The 17,475-nt window shown below is 38.9% G+C and overlaps 1 protein-coding gene across 1 annotated transcript in view; it reads left to right on the forward strand.

Annotated features, from left to right (window-relative positions):
- The window catches only part of SATB2 (SATB homeobox 2), a 169,378-nt gene that overhangs the window by 13,895 nt on the left and 138,008 nt on the right, over window positions 1-17,475 (forward strand). Inside the window, exon 3 of the mRNA XM_016220690.2 lies at window positions 8,506-8,682. Within this exon, the coding sequence (XP_016076176.1) occupies window positions 8,506-8,682 (177 nt within the window). The remainder of the gene's footprint in view (window positions 1-8,505; window positions 8,683-17,475) is intronic.

Raw genomic sequence — 17,475 nt, forward strand, 5'->3', positions numbered from 1 at the left:
CCAAAGAAAACATGCTTGTGCTATGAAATATTCCCACTAGAAATCTGGGTAGTCTTGTCTTATTGAGAGCCGAGTGCTTGATTCCTTTATTAATTCCTTGCTGAAGAACCTCTGTACAGTTAACCTCTCCTTAACACTACACTCGAGAAATTAATCAAGGTTTTTTTTAATTTTAATTGTTAAATTAGACAAAATAACATTTAGTTGGAGCTCCAAACCTGAGATGATGAAGCACATGGTTGTATAAAGCCAATTTTATTGACTCCCTTTTGACTTACGGGACTCTGATTTGCAAACTCCTTTTCCAGAGAGGGTCATGAGATTGAGGAGAGTGACAAATACATCTTCACTCAAATATTATTTAAAAAATTATCCTCTGAGATACCTCCAGAATCAGGTTTTACTTAATGGAGGACTGAAATCCTGATATTGATGAAATGTGGTATAGTCCGTTTAACATGTCATTGAGTCTCACCGCTTACTAATGTATGCATTTGTAACCCTCTGTGAAAGAAGCTCAGGAATTTAGTGTTGAACTAGGGGATGCTGAACAGTATGCCACATGTTTGAACTCTCCCGTGGTATACAAACTTGCATATTCCACTTTCTTTAAAAAATTTTTTCAAAAAAAATCTGGGATCAGTAAACATTTTGTCTCTCTCTCTCTCTGGGGTTATTTAGAAAAGATGCTGCAGCCCTTCCAAGTCAGACTTGGGCAGGGCTGCGGGTAAGACCCCCAGGGTTCCAGGGCGTGCACAGTCACGGGGCACAGGGGCACAGTGCTGCTGGCCACTTGAGTCATACACCAGTCAACTGCAATGCCTTCCAGGTGGTAAACCGACAGTTTCTGTCAGCAGTGGTCGTGCACAGCCCCGTGGTCTGGTGTGCTTCCCCTGGAGGACATGGGTTGAGCTCCTGAATCCACTTCTGTGGACCATTTCTCGGAAAGATTTCCTTGTGTGCTGATGCTGAGTTCAGTGCAGTGGAGCCAAAGTGATGTGGACAAGCTCAGCCACTAGGGAGTCATGGGAAAAAGCCAGAACCGACACTACCTATTAACAGTTGTTATTAATGTCCAACTGGAATTAGCATTTTGTTAAACCAAGCTGACAGTTATTTTAGGCCCGATCTAGGTCGGGCTCAGGGGTGGAAGGAGAGTGGGGGACTGAAGAAGGCTTAGATCTAAGTCCAACCTGCATTGCGTGAGGAAAAGGTGCCCGCTCATTTGTTAACACGGCATTTGTGACATCAGGAAATTTAGTTCCTTGAGTCAGGCAGGCTTGCTACGGCCAAGTTCCCAGGGGGAGCTCAGGCACGCACCGTGCCTCCCGTGGGCCCGTGAATCCTGTTCTGCAGATTGCCGGGCCACCTGGATCTTGCCACCACATTTCTGTAACGAGACCTGGAGTTTACCCTTCGTCCTTCAGGGCTGACTTAGTTTGAACTGTGATCTTTCAGTTTGGGGGCAGGCCTGGAACCGCAGTTCTGGAACACGAGATCCACCTTCCTTCTCTACCACTTTCCCTCCAGTTTGAGACTTTGGGGTCATAAGCGAGAAGAGGACTGGAGGAGTTCACTCTGCCAACCCCGCCCTTGGGTCTACCTTTGTTCTTATCTTTCAAAGTTAAGATCTGCCTCGGGCTGCAGAGTAGCTTCTGGTTCTAGTAGAGGGAACTATGAGAATAAAATATTTCTTGATAATCTTATCCCCTCCACATCCCACTTCCCGACAGAGGGCGAGGCATCAAGGAGACGTATTGTTGAAACTTTAGTTGGAGATCTAATCTTGAGATACAAGCTACTGGGTGGATCCTGAATGAGCATGGAATAGAATTTCTGCTTATATTTCTGGGAGTTTGTCCCTGAGAGTGACTATTAGGCAAAATCTGCCTTCTCCATAATCGTAGAATAGACTGTGTTTCTCCACCTGTGAAAGACCCAGGTCTTCAGCTGCCAGCCTCTGTCTCAGCTCCTGCTTCCTCAGTAAAAGTTAAAAACAAGATCACGACAGAAACAAATGAATGAATCCTCCGTTGAATCTATAGTTCACAAGCAAAGGATACAGAGGAACTTTGGAAAGTGGAGAGGTTTAGAAGAGCCTAGAGCACCTCCGGTCCACCTATGGGTCTTTGCCCCCCAAAGCTGTTGCCTTCCCTCATCCCAAAACTGGCGATTACATGTCTTTATTTCATGATCTGAGAGTCTTTCCATTAGAAGAAGTTAATGTGGGATACAGTGTGTTTCTTTGACAATGAAAATATATCTAAGGAGATTAAGCACTACTAAAGGGCCAGACAAGGTTTAGCATTTTCTGTCTGTTTGGAATTTTTGAGCTTAGCCCCCGGGGGAATGGGTGGCTGGGGTGGAATGCGGAGCCTCTGGCTACCACAGCCCAGGGGGTTGGGTGCCTGGGAGAGGACAGTAGGGGCAGAAAAGCGGAGAGTAGGACAGATATATTTGATCTGTTTGGAAATTTTGCCTGAGACCCCAGGGAGGAGATGCGGGACACCAACTCTATTCTTTCTTTCTGCTTTTGGTTACAATTCTTGGTGCTCATCCTTGCTTTTATTGTTTTAGGGTAGGAGAAAGTGCCTAGAGATTAATATTGGCAAGTTATTTCTCTTGTTGTCTGTGTGAATGTGACTGGGGGGGGGGGGGGAGAGAATATGAGGCTATATAGCAACTAAGTTGTTGTTTTGTTTTTCTAGTAAATTTGCAATAAGAAATGATAGTTGCCACCCCTCACACCTTTCTCTCCCAGTCCCCTGGAAGCCCCTGTATTATACAGTCGATTTGGTAGAGTTTGTTTGTGTTTCAGGGTTTCTATGACTTATTGATGTGGTGGTTGCCAAGTGTGGTGCTTTACTCCAGGTTCAGTTTTATACAAAGAACAGATATGAGAAGGTCTGCCCTGAAGCCTAACTAATCTTCAGTTAGCCCTGGGACCTTCTCAGGTGATAGGACCAGATATACTGGCAGCCACAGGGGAGGGAGTGGGCCCTGTCCCTGTCCCTGTCCCTGCCTTCCTTTCTACTGGTGGTATCAGGAGCCCTTTGAAAGAGAGAAGGGCTAGTCTCCTATCATCTCAGACTGGCTCCTGTCATTCAGGGGCCAGATCCAAGAATGAGGGTGGACCCAGGATCCAAAGGGGATGAGACCACTCCCACCCGCACTGAACTGTGACCTTTTGTTTGAGCCTTTCTGTGTCTGTGAGGGACTGAAGGTAGGAACCCTGTTTGGTTCCTCTATGCCCAGCACAGTGCCTGACATGTGGTAGGCCCCAAAAAGGTGAATTCACTTATATGCAACGCAGGCCACCATTGGACATAGCAAGCAGGGAAGGGTCCTTTACTAAAAGGCCAAGCCTTTAGATTCCTGTGGGTGTGGGTTTGAGAGTGTTGTTTTTGACCCCCAAGAAAGCAGAATGCCTGGGTTTAGAGGTGGAACCTGAACTGCTCTTCTTTTGCCCCACCCGGTTTCTTTGGGCATGTTACTTAATTTTTCATCACTTTTGTTTCATTGTCTGTTAAATGAGAATAAGACTAACCCTCTCACAGGGTATATGTGGGGAGAAAGTACAGGTACAAAGATGCGTTAGAGTGCTTGATGAGTTAGGAGGCGCCGTGCCGGGGAGAGGCTGTTTGGTGTCCTAACTTGTGTGGGAGGCGTGGAATCCTGCTGACGCCGGACCTTCCTTCGTCTTGCGTTGTGGGGTTAGACACCCAGAGCATTGAAGAATATTATTCCTCGGGTCCCTTTCATGACAGTGTTGAATTTCCAGAAAGCTTGAATTGTTCTATAAAATGAAAGAAGGGGAGAAAAAGCCTTTCCCTTATGAAAGAAGTTGGATTAATATAGTTAGAAATAAAACAATAGCCTCTAATTTGCTTGCTGACACAGAGATGATATCATGCTTGATTTTGGAGTTTCACCAATAGTACACCTGTCCTCGGGACTCCTAAGATCTGGAACATAGAGACAAGGTAACTGAGGAGCATTCCGAAATGCTCAGGACAATCATTCAGTTGTCCAAGTTACAGTTTCTGATGGATTTATCTTGTGTTAGAAAAGTCATTGTATATGCTGGTGTTTGGCAGATTGCTTAGAACAGCTCTGTCTGATAGAAAGAAAATAGGAGACATGCATAATTTTAAATGTTCTAATAGCTTCCTTAAAAAAGAAAGAAAGAAAAAGGTGAAAATAATTTAGTAATGATTTACTCAGTGTATTCAGAATATTATTTCTATATCAGTTAATTTTTAAAACTTATTCATGGTATATTTATTTTTATTTCCTTTTTGGTAGTAAATTATTGAAATTGAGTGTGTATTTTGCGCTTACAGCACATCTCAGTTCAGGACTAGACACATTCCAAGTGCTCAGTGGCCTCGTGGTTGGTGGCTGTTGTATTGGACAGGCAGCTTTAAAGTGTGATGCTCTTAACACTTTTATCATTTTGCAGTGGTGCACGTTGACCATTTCAAGCCATTATTATTTGCATCTTATAAAATCAGGGCACTCAGTGATTATTAGTAACATTTTTATTATGAAGAAATGCTTTTTAGTAAGTATCCTGAGCATTGATTGTGGGACCCTGAAAAAAATTATTCACCTTTCTCTCCCGCTCTAGAATGGTGTTAATACAGATTTTGAAAAAAGAAAAACAAATATGTTCCATTGTCTGAGGGCTATCTGTCAGACAACTTACTTTGTTAAATCCTCACAGCTCTGCGAGGTAGATACTATTATTTGCGTTCTGCCTAGGGGGACGTTGAGCCTCAGGGAGGTCAAACCAGTGATCTCAGGGCATTCCCTCAGGTAAGGCGGGGCAGGGCCGGGATTTGATCCCAGAGTTGCCTGCCTCCTGACTCAGCCTAGGCCCAACCTTCTTTAGCCACCTCCCCAGTGTCTCTGTCCTCATGGCGGTGGTGGTGAAGATCGGGTTGACTTTTTATAATCACGTACACTTCAGGCATCATGTCGTAATGAAAATGACCATGTGAGCGGCATAACCACTGACCGTTGGAAGGGCATTTTTCTAGCAGAGTGTCTCATGCTCGTCTCGCCTCTATGACAGCAGAATTCACCACACATCCCAGTCGTCAGAACGACGCGTACTGGGCCTGTCCTCTGGATTGAACTGCCTGCTTTCCTCCCGCAGTTGTAAAAGGCTTAGTGAGGCTTACGATCAGAAGGTTCAAAGGTCTCTACTTGGTCATCTGGAAATGGGTCTGCGCTACAGTCAGAAAAGTAATGCCCTAAGCTCTCCGTAGATGGCTAGAGCAAGGGTTTTTTTCTTCTTGATTATTTCTAAATTTGTTGTAAATGCATTTTAGTTTTACATTGCTCTTCTTGTATTGGAACTTATCTTAAAATTTTTCCCATTCTTATTTTTTGAAGTGCTTTCCAAACACTCTCCCTGTATTTTCATCCATTGGCACGTTTTTCTTTTTCTCCCCCCCCCCCCCTTTGTGCCTGGAGAGAGTGGGGGGACCAAATGGATAAATATATTTTGTGGCATATATTTTTACATATCCTTTCATGTTTTTTTCCCTCCCACGGAGTTGCTCTTTTTTAAAGGTTTTAAGAGCCTGTACCTTTATTTTCCTCTTCACCACACTTGACCTCAAGTGTGCTATATTTTTTATCTTTTTTGTCATTGTCGCTAGAAATTGAATCTATTTTTTCCTGTCTTCCCCTTCTTTTGTAACAGTTGCATTTCACTGTAAAAATTTCATAATTGTTTAGAATGATGAAAGTCTAGTAAAGAGGTACATTCTTTTTTTGATTAACTACAACCTGTTTATGATATTCTTTGGTTTCTCATACGGGCTTTCAGAACAAACCTATTGTACTCTTCTAGTTTATATTGTTTTATTTTATAAGTTACCTCAAAGTCCTTGTTTTTTTTCTTTTTAATGAAGCCAGTGATACATATGAGGGATAGGTGTTTGCTTTTTGACTGTAAGGAGTTGTGGTCATCATGTCAGATGGCAACTGCTTTCTTCAATCACTGAGCTAAAATGTTGAGGAGAGATTTCAATCATTGACACTTTCAAAATATAAGGCCCTACGTGGAGTAGACCCCTGTGCTTTAATGTTGTATTTCGTATCTGAGTCATTGAACTGTTAATATTACTTTGAAGAATTAATAGGGTCTTAAGTTTTTTCAATTTACCATACACTTGAGGAGGATTAATGGTTCCTAAGTGATGGATGCGTGATAGCTTATGGAGCAACTGGATTCATTTAAAGGTCTTATCTGTAATTCCCAGATGCGTGACACTCAGGTGTTGACATTAGGAGCTGCACGTGGATTTTCAGCATCGAAACTTGTGTACACACAGGTATTAGTGGTGCAGTAGCTTATGGCACCACTGACTGCATGGCCCTATGTGTGCATGTATTTAAATCATTAAAAAGAGAAATCCACCTACTTCCTCAGACAGAGATTATATACCAGTATGTAAGAGTTAAAAGGTCTAAATGGGGGCTATTCCCTGCTGGTAAGGACTCTCAGGAGTGGGCCCTATAAAATGTCATTATGCTTGCTTAGGGAGATTTTACAGCACCTGCAACTGCATCGAGGGCAGGAGCCACATCAGGCTTGTTTTCACTTGTATCCCTGATACCACAGGGGGTACCTGGCACACAGTAGGTGTTCAGGGAATAAAAATCAGATAAATGAATGACTACAGAGATAATTTGCAGGAAATCTAAGTTTTACTATTTATTACACGTCATACATACATTTGGGAGCAAACTGGGCATAAAAAAATAAGCATTTGATATGCTTATCAGTACTTGTTATAATTAAAAAAAATATTTTGTAAGGTACCTCGTGGCCGGGCTAAATTCTCTTCTTTGTCTGCAACAATCAGTCTGCCCCTTCCTTATTTCCTATTTTCCATAAATCTGTGCCATAGATAGTGTGCTTGCTATAAACGATAATGCTGCTCTGTTGTTCTCAAAGGGTGAACACTGAGTCAAGGGTTGTCCCAGGTATGATATGGCTGACTTGTTAGAGTGTTGCTCAGGCTTAATAATAATTACCATGGTCTTTAATGATAACAGTTCTTAATGAGTATTATTATTGTTAATAATGATTATATTTAATAATTACACCCAATACTTATTATCTTTAATAATAATAATTAGCACATGGGAACCAGTTGTACTATTGTATTATCTTTAGAACAAAAATCTAAATCTGTGACCTGGTAGTTTTCGGAGTGTCTGCTCCCACCCTCTTCTTTCCAGATCAGAGTGAGTCAGGAGGCTTCTAGGGTCCGGACAACAGGGAGGAGCTTCTAGAGAAACTCTGATGCCTTCTATATGTCATTGCACACAGAGGTGTTGTTTTTCTTGTGGAGGGCCTTCACAGTGACTCCTCCCTCCCATCTCTCGGCCTGCCCATTCATCCTTCATCACTTCTGATTTCTCTTGCACAAAGAGAAGACCCAGAGCACTTCGTTATTCCATAACGTACTAATTTGTGTAAATTGCACAGGACAGAGTCCATGTTTATTACTTGTATGTTGGTAAAACTTTGATCTTCTCATGCCTTGGCTATGTTTAGATTTAAGTGCCTGTACAACTTTTTTTTTTTTTCTTTTTTAAAAAAACAAAAAACAGTTTATAAAAAAACCTTTGGAGAATTAAACATTTTTTAGCTTTTCACACATTGATACAAAGCAGAGAAATATTTCAGTGACAACAGATTTCAACAGATTTTCAACCAGACTAACTTGCCTTATTCTTTAGGGTAGTTTACTTCTTTTCTCTGAAAACACAAGGAGAGATAATCCCTTTCCAGTGGTAATGGGTGCTAATGTATAAAATAATAATTTTTAAAAAGACAGAGTTTTTTATTTTGATATATATTGTGACATAAGATAAACATCAGTTAGGACTTTCTTGAACAGGGTATTTTCAGGCAAATTGATGGCCTGTTTGCAGTATTTAGAAAAATAAAATATACAGGAGGAACTTTTCTTAAGTGCCTTTTGACTTTCTTGCACCTATTCACCTAACAGCATAGGCCCTGAAGTAAAATCTGCCATCCTGCTAGGTAATTTACAACCTTTCCAAACAAAAGCAGATTTGATCTAAAAATACTAGCCCTGATTGATAGTTAATCATAAAACCATGGACTGGAAGGGTGCGAGGGTCCAGAAGGTTGCCTTGACCTCACCTATGTGCCACCTTTGAACTGGAGGTCCCTCAGTCAGGACTCCTCTGATTGGGGCGCTCCACTTCTTAATGACTAGAATCGGAGGGCTTCTGCCATGGCCCAGGGCAATTCTGCTGCAGTCTGATAGTAATAATGGAGGGGAAAAATCCACAGCTTTCCCATTAGGCCCATCTGACTAAGAGGCTTGTTTAATCTAAACCACTGTCGATCACAGATGAGTGACTTTTATAACTGTCTCTTCCCTTCTCATCATGGTGACTGAGATTTGCTTTGTAATGTTTGTGTTTTGCTCTTGAATTCTGTCCCTCCAGGTTTGATGATCCCTGTGTTTTGTGTGGTGGAGCAGTTGGACGGCTCTCTTGAATATGACAACAGAGAAGAACACGCTGAGTTTGTCCTGGTTCGAAAAGACGTGCTCTTTAGCCAGCTGGTGGAGACCGCGCTCCTGGCCCTGGGGTACTCCCACAGCTCCGCGGCTCAGGCTCAAGGTATCAGTGCGACTCTCTCCTCTCCTCCCTCATTTGTTTTGTCTGTAGTGATTTAAGGAAGACTGTGTTCCCTGAAATAATTCTCCAAACAAGTGTTGGAGGAGATGGTCAAATTTAGCATCTTTCCCAAACAGTGAGCAGCAGAATATTTTTTGCAGAGCCTTGTTTTCTGGTTTCTTTACGAAATATTTGACCAGCGCCTCTAGAGCCACCAAAATCACCTTACATTTCAAAGTGATCATCACAGGTTTTTTGTTTTTTTTCCCATTGATAACTCCGTTATCTACTCTAAGTCCTCAAGTTGGTATTTTTCAAAGTTAGATGTTTCACTCCTAACTTACCAAACTTTTAACACATGATTCATAAGCATTCAGTTGTTAAAATATATTTACTGCAGCTTCTGCACTTTACAATTAGCTTTTAATTAAATAGAAAAAAATGGATGCATCTTACCGTACTTTTGTATCTTTGAAAACTGCTCTGTAGTTTTGATGTAATCCATTCATTAAAAAAACACACAAACAAACCTCAGTGTCTTTGTGATCAATTCCTCTTACCTATTTAATTAAATATTAAAATTGCATCATTATTTTAGTGTGTATTGTACAGCACTGGGGAGCCCATTGTGAGCTTGTGTTGCTGCATTCTGAAGTCTAGCCCATTGTTCTTTCTGCCAAAGAACTGACAAAACAAATAACAAAAATATCCCCCCAAACCTTGAAGAATAGAACATTTTTTTGACCCAATGGAATGATTATTCTTGTTTTTCAGCTGAAATGATTGAATTGTGTAGTTTACGATAATAGTTATAACTAGAGGATAGAAACATGTGTCTTCCAGGTTTTGTTTTATATATTATTTTCCTATGTATATTCCTTTAAATTACCATCTTAACATTTGTGTATGTGCCAAGCATCTTTGCTATTTTTTTATGCGTTCCTCTTCATATAATTCTTAAGCACTATTAGAGCATCTACTTATTCCGATAAGGAAACCAGGAGAGATTAAGCAGTTTATGCAGAATAACAAATATGGTGACCAAGGACATGGGGTTTAAATGATTAAGCTCTTGACTCTGGTTCTATAAGCAAATCATTACTTTTAAAAAAATGCTGTAGTTAAGTATTTAAATTATATCTTAGTTCTACCAAGAAAGCAAACCATCTAAAACCAGGGGGTCAAGAATGTTTCCCCAGGGCAGGTGGTGCTCCATAGATTATTGTGAGTCCATGTGCATTCTGAACCTGAGCGCTTGGCCTGTCCGGTGCGATGTACAGCTGAATCGTGGAGTCCCCTGCTTTCAAAGCAGCGTAATAAAGGATGATTCACTTTCTTTCTCTGAGGACTTTCCTTCTGGTGTGAGGGATTCAAGATTTGATCTCGAGCAAATTGCATACCGGCACCATTGCTTTTATTTAATGCTATGTGCCTAAATGAAATAAAAGAACCTCCCCCCTTCCCCCCATAAACTTTTCATGCCATTTTAGGGATATTTTTCTCTGAATGTAAAGGTCATTGTATCCCACTGCTTGCATCCTGGTGTGCCAGCTTCCTGTTTGACAGGGCTATCCATCTCAGTTAGCACGGCTGCTCAACGCGCCGTGAGCTCACATGTGGAGCACAGAGCACTAAGTGGCCAAGATTTGATTCTTGGCACAGGCTCAGGGAAGGGGCGCTCAGGAAATTTGCACTAGGGAGCCACACTGGTCCATTCAGTGATGTGAACCGAGAGTTCTGCACACCCAAGTGAGACACACTAGCAAGAAATACCGTCTGCAGTGAAGGATTAAACAGCGGAAAAGTCAAAAGCGAATATTTGCTTCCTCGAAGTTTATGAAAACCATGGTTAAAAAACACTGAATGTTACACTTTTAAAAAGTTGAGTCAACATTCTGAAGGAGCTCTGGATCACAGATATACTTTATTTTGTAGGTAAGCAAAGGTTTTATCACTGTGTTCTATACTGTAATCTCACAGACGGAAACAGAAACCACAGTTTGTTTATTTTGTTTGAAATTAGGCTGCTGATCTCTGATTTGGGTAAATAGAAAAACTTAAAATTGTTTGCTTTGAAATGAATGCATTAGATCTTTGTTGTTATTTAGGTCATCAAATGTATGCAGTTTGCCGCGTGTTTGTTAGAGAACAAATAGAATGCATGATGGGACAGGTGGTTCTTGTGCCGGACAAGCGGCGGAGCGGGAGGAAGCTGGGGAAGGCAGTAGAGCAGAGTATGACGACATATTTGAGGCCTCGGGTTTCATGTCTCCAGTTTTATGTTTTGTTTTGCGTTTGTTTTGTTCGTTAGTGTTTCGGTAATTCCCCCAAGGTAGGGGAGGCGTTGGCAAATCCATTTGCAGTGTAGAAACCGAGCATACCTGAACCTCTTCTTCCTATGGGCAAAGCTAAGCTGCAAGGATAGCAGATTGTTTGAGCCTATTTTAAAAACCGAGGCTTTTAAAATGTGATTTTTCATTTTGACGTGACCAGAAAAGAGTTTCAATAATTGAATTGGAATAGTATTCAGATTGCCTTTAAAAAAGAAAATATATCAGCAGTGTCATTGTTTTGGAGTGATACTCAAGTCCCGATGACAAGGCCATGGACCCATATTCTTGTGAGTGTGGGATAGTCAATTTCTTTTTTTGTTTTTTTCCAGATTGTTATCAAGCATTTATAAATAGCCCCATTTTGTGAAACTGTTGTTGGGGACAGAATAAAAAGAAACTGATGGTGGATTGTGGATTTTTTATTTTTTCTGTCTTTCTGCTTTATTTACTTACTTTATTTTTATTGTTGACACTATTACAGTTGTCCCCCCACTTTGCCCCCCCTACACAAGTTTTTAGTTTAAGATTTAAAAAGAAGTCAGTAGGTTATTAATGAGCCCCTACGATGTATAAACCAAGGGGTTCCTTAGAGTCTTAATTGGGCTAGATAACATTAATTGAGCAAATTACTATATGTGAGACACTATTGTAGAGATTTACAATTACTGGGTCATTTAATTCTTAAAACAGCTCTTTGAAATAAATTATGTTTCCCATTCTACAGATGAGGAAACTGAGGCAAATAAAGAGGGGAAGTACCTTTCCCAGTGTTACAGGGCTAGTGGGTGGAAGAGTTGAGCTCTGAAGCCCAGTTATCCACTTCCAGAGGCAGGGTCCTTCCCCATAGGGCTGTCCCGTGATAGACATGATCACTGGGAATTTAGAATTGGGGCAGGAGTCAGTTCTTATTTAATGCTTATGTTCTACTTTTTGACATAGGCCTTAAAAGGCTGGACTTTTTGAATACATGCTGCTGAAACAAGCACAAGTTAGGACTTTTTGGATTGAGTGCTTACTAAATATATAATAATTATATTTATTGATAGTGATAAATTATACATATTTCATTTCCATGATGCAATACATAGAGATATTTTTTCTAGATAAGTGAGACAGACCTCATTAAAAACAAGTAAGTAAACAAACACCCATACTTCACAGAAGTATTATCTATTGAAGGTTGAATAGTTTAAATATTCTATTGTTGCTTACAAGGCCAAAATGATACCTGGTATGAGAATAAAGCATATTGCTTAGTAACTCTGATCTTCAAAACAATTAATTGAGCAGTATTAAGTGTCTACCATGTGCCAGTCACCATTCTGGATTCTGGGGATAAAAAAACTGAAAAAAAACAAACAAACCACCTTGCATCACTGAGCCTACATTTAGTAGTTTAGTTACACATGAAGAGCTTAGTGTGTAGGTTTTTAGTTGATTTTTAACCCTCTGAGCTCAGAAATATTGAACACTGAGGTTCAGAGAATAGTACATACAAAATTTATTTATACTTTCGGTGTTAATTTACTATTAAATGTTCATTTTATTCCTGAAAAATAGTTAAAAATTCCTCATCCTCTTGTTAGTTTTCAAAAGTAAATGGCAAGACAGGAAATATGGGTTGCAATTTCTCAGAAATCCTTGCTTTGCCATATTAAAGGAAAGCTATTTATTTGCCATTTCTGTCCATTGTTTTCTTCATTTTAAAATAGGCCTATCATTGCCTTTAATTTTTATTGGTGAAACTTTTCTGCTCTTAGAGGACCATTTCTTCAGATTATTCCTTAGTAATTGTGATCTTCAAAATAATTAATTCAGCAGTATTAAATGCCTACCATGTGCTAGTCACTCTTCTAGGCTCTGGGGGATAATGAACTGGAAAAAAAGACATCTTGCTTTCATGGAACTTACATGGCACTTGTGACCATTCAGTAGATATTGGGAGAATGAATAAATGAACCTAATATTATTTATTATCCTGGATAATAGTATATGCCTTCCTGAAAAAGTATCAGTTTACTTTCTTTAATAATTATATTTAGACTCATGAACAGGAAACTATTTTGTTCCCCTGGAGTGGCATAGCACAATGTGACGTCTATAAGAATTCAATAAATATTTGTTGGCTGAATGGAAACAGTTTTCTAAACTTTATCCATGGAGAATTTTTTTCTTGGCATCACTATGAAGTTGGCCCTCATTCATGAATTAGCTATTTTTATCAGCATTGAAATATACTTTGACTCCATATTGATCATCTGTTACCATTTCCAGATTATTCCATGTCATCTTCCATACTCAGTGTTTTGACTATGCTTATGGTTGCAAAATACTCCAATTATAGCTTTTAGAACCATAAGAGGTAGTTATTCAAAAGGTGCTTATGAGATTGCTGGGATCCAGATTCTTCTGATTAAAACTGAGAGATATTTTGTCAGTGTTTATCTTGACCTCATCAAGAGGTCAAGGCATTGTGTGTAGGGAGACTAATTTCTAGTTCATAGAAACAATGACAAGAATAAATAAGTAGCCCTGGCTGGAGTAACTCGGTTGGTTGGAGTGTTGTCCAGTACACTGAAAGGTGGCAGGTTTGATTCATGGTCAGGGCACATACTTAGGTTTTGGGTTCGATCCACGTTGGGGTGCATTTGGGAGGGAGGCAACCGATCAGTGTTTCTCTCTCACACTGATGTTTCTCTCTCCCTTCCTCTCTCTGAAAGATCAATTTAAAAAAATAAGAATAAATAAATATGATTTAAAACCAAAATAGTAAGGATATATTTATATAAAAAAAGAAATGGCTTAATTTTTTATTATTTATTTTTTATTATTTTATGATTTATTATTATAAACTTTCCAGTGGACTAGCTTTTTACATTTTATTAGGAAGAACTTTATATAGAAGCTACTTTTCAAATAAATTTTAACATTAGAAATGAGTACACTTTTAAGTTGTTGAGAGCTTGAAATGCTCTATTCTTAAATTAATTCTCTAAAATGTTTTATTATGGAAACATGCAAAATATACAAATTAGAAACTAGTGTATTAAGTGCTCATGAACTCATCATCTAGGATTTAACAATTAACAGTTTATGGTCAGTGTTGTTTCTTCACTGCCTCCACCGATTTCTCACCTCTCCCCAACTGGATTATTTTAAAGCTCATTCTAAACCTCATCTTTTTATCTACAAATATTATATTAAGTATCTCTTAAAAATAAAGCATATTTTATTTTTATCTATTTATGTTTTTTATCCTCACCAGAAGATGTTTTTATTGAATTTTTTAGAGAGAGAGGAAGGGGTGGGGAGGGAGAAATGCTGATGTGAAAGAGCGTTGATTGGCTGCCTCCCCGAAGTGCCCCGACTGGGGATGGAGCCTGCAGCCTATTTATTTGGTATACGGGACAGTGTTCCAAGCAGCTGAGCCACCTGGCCAGGGCAAGGTAAAGCTTATTTTAAACACAAAGCCACAATAACGGAGCGATTCTTAAAACAAATATAATTTCTTAAAACCATGAAATATCTAGTCAACGTTCAAATTTTCACAGTTTTATAAATTGTTTTTTAGTATTTGCTAAATAAGGACCCATACAAATCAGGAGCCATACCAATCTATATATTGTACTTGGTTGATGTGTCTATTATGTCTTTGAATCTATGGGTTTCCCATGCTCTTAAATTAAAAAAAATTTTTAACTTACGTTTGCTGCAAATTAATGCAAAATTATTTCTGTTTTGCTAAACTTAATGACAATTCTAACCCTATAAATACTGCTAATACTATGTTCTCATATAAACAATTAATAAGCTCATCCATAACCTTGGAAAGGACTTTAGAAAATCATGCTTTTTTTTGAAGAAGGATGGTTAAAAGACCTATGTTTTCTGGAACCGAGTTTTTCATGCTCTGAAAGTTTGACATTCTCCCTAGTGAAAATGTTTAAAATGATTCTTGCCTTGTCTGGCTTCTTTGGTCTCTTTCTTTGGCTCTCTTTTTTTCTACTTTTCCTTCTTTAATTGAACGCTCATGTTTGAGACACTCTCGGCAGTTTTTTCTTTATAAGGGCAACGTTGGAAAAAGGTGCATATTTAGAAAATTTAGGCCTTGGAGCAAACTTTTAACAAACAAGCTGCTTTAAAAAAAATTATGTGGCTCTCAAAAGAGAGCTAAAAAAGCTACCCAAAATTGCTGTTAACCGTGTTTCAGTGAACCTCATTAGAGCTGGATAGGCCAAAATGTGAAACACTGGCTGGGCCAACACAAATCTCTGACAAGCCCCCTGTACTCTTCCCTCCTTTACTACACAGAATTAAATATTCATATATGTGTGTGAGCACATATGGTGGTTCATTCACACAGCAAAACCTGAGACGCTACTTCTGCCAAGGGAAAAATAATGCTTATCTTACTTCCTTGTCTAATATATACCTAAGAAAATATCTACTACAGATGTTTATAGCTCTGAATTTCTTACATTTGTTTATATTCTTAGCGCACATATAGATATGTGATTATGGCTCACATGAGGGCCAGCTGATGGCATTTGTCTGTAACTTTGTATAGGGTGAAGATGCTAGCCTTGATTTGCTAGATGCCTAGTAGTTAGTTGAGTAGGAAGTATTTGATAAAAACTGCTAAGGGCAGTTAAAAAAAAATCTCAACTCACTTTACCTCTGGCCTTGTGATTTCTATCTGCCCATTTAAAAAAAAATCACATCATTGGAAATAATTCATTAAAAAATCTAGCTCATTTTTTCTTCCATGATGAGAGAAGTGTTTAGCAATGTTTTCAGTTAGCTGTTTTGTTTGGGGCAGTTGGCCATGGTGATAGTTAGCTTTGGTGTATTTTTTTAATTGCTTAATATCTTTCTCTTGGAGGTTAGGCATTCATGCCTATGACTTGGGGGACTAATCATTTAAGTCCTATGTTTTGTCATTCATGTAGTAACGATCCTAGTTAAACAGATTGACTCACAGTGATAAATGATTTTTATTTACTATTTAGAGTGTGTCCCATTAAAAATACTTAGTTTTGTGGAATTATGAGTAGGAAACTAAGAACCTAAAATTCACCAATTTTACTCTGGTACAATTTATATTGTGATTATTTTTTTATCCCATTTCCTTCTAAAGTATAGCTGTCTTCCACTACTGAGTAGATTTTAAATGCAGTGTAGAGTCAAATGCTGGAGACTCTGGTCTTTTTGTGTTTTAAGAAGATAGAGTACAGATTCCATTCAAGGAACTCATTTGGTAAAAAGCACATTCATTAAAACACTTATAAATGCTACAGTGGAGAGTGCTGTTACCTTTCTGGTAGATTCTTTATATTTAAAGCACTCTATTGGTGCAACTCTCAATCTTGGTGCTATACCATCATATTCCAACTCTAAGTAAAGTCTGTTTGGACATTCATGATAGACAGTAAAAAAATTCTTGGCCATAGAGCATTTGTAATATTAAAATTCTTTTTTAAAACTCCCTGCTTTTAAAAACAAATATGAATAAAGAGCTCTGTCATCTAAATCTTATAATTTGACTTACTTTTTTGTTTGTTTAAAATATTACAGATGTCCCTTTTTCTCCCCAGTGACCCATTCCACCCTGTCCTACCCTCCTTGAGTTACTTCTTTGTGAAATTGTGAAATTTCACAATTGTAGTTCTTTCACTTTTTATTTTCGTGTACGTTTTATACTTTGTCCAAATTTTCTCAGATACAGCATTACTGTATTTTAAAATTCTTATGGTACCTCAACACCATAATACATTCACCTGCATCACATCAGTAAGTGGGGAGTTTATTACTTATTTAGGTAGCTTGGCACATGAAAGGGAACCCTGAGATGTCAGGGACCTCTTCTATGTGTGTTGTGACACAGGGCAAGCTCAGTGGTGGGTATGGAAGGCAGGGGTGAAAAGCCAGCATTCACTGGATATTTGGTCACTCATGGGCACCTTGGTTTGGTTTCTGAGGAGTCAGATTTCACATGATTGGGATGAACATCTAAAACCCAGTGCTTTGAGAAGCACTGTTTTTATTTTTTATTTATTTATTTATTTATTTATTTATTTATTTATTTATTTATTTATTTATGGCAGCTTTGAGAGCTCTAAAGAGTCTGAATGCACACCATTTGCTTACTCAAAAGCAGTAGCTGGCAAAATTATTTGTGTGTCAATGAGAAAGATATACGAAAGTTTCCCTCTATCTGCCTGCTTCTTTTTGGTGTGGAGAAATGAAAATCTGTCACCCAGGACAGCACAGCAAATCTGCCCTACTGTTTTACAAGCTTGTTACTTGGCTTGGAAAAGATTGCTTCAGGCTATATGCAAATACACATCACCCAAGGTTCCTCTCCTCCCAAGCTCATGCTAGGCCGAGAAATACATTAGACATATTGTTTCTGTCAATTTTATAAATCAAAGCATGAGAAGCTGGAAAGCTCTACAAAGCCTAA

The sequence above is a fragment of the Miniopterus natalensis genome, chromosome 8 (genome assembly GCF_054644295.1).
Source record: "Miniopterus natalensis isolate mMinNat1 chromosome 8, mMinNat1.hap1, whole genome shotgun sequence".
NCBI lineage: Eukaryota > Metazoa > Chordata > Mammalia > Chiroptera > Miniopteridae > Miniopterus > Miniopterus natalensis.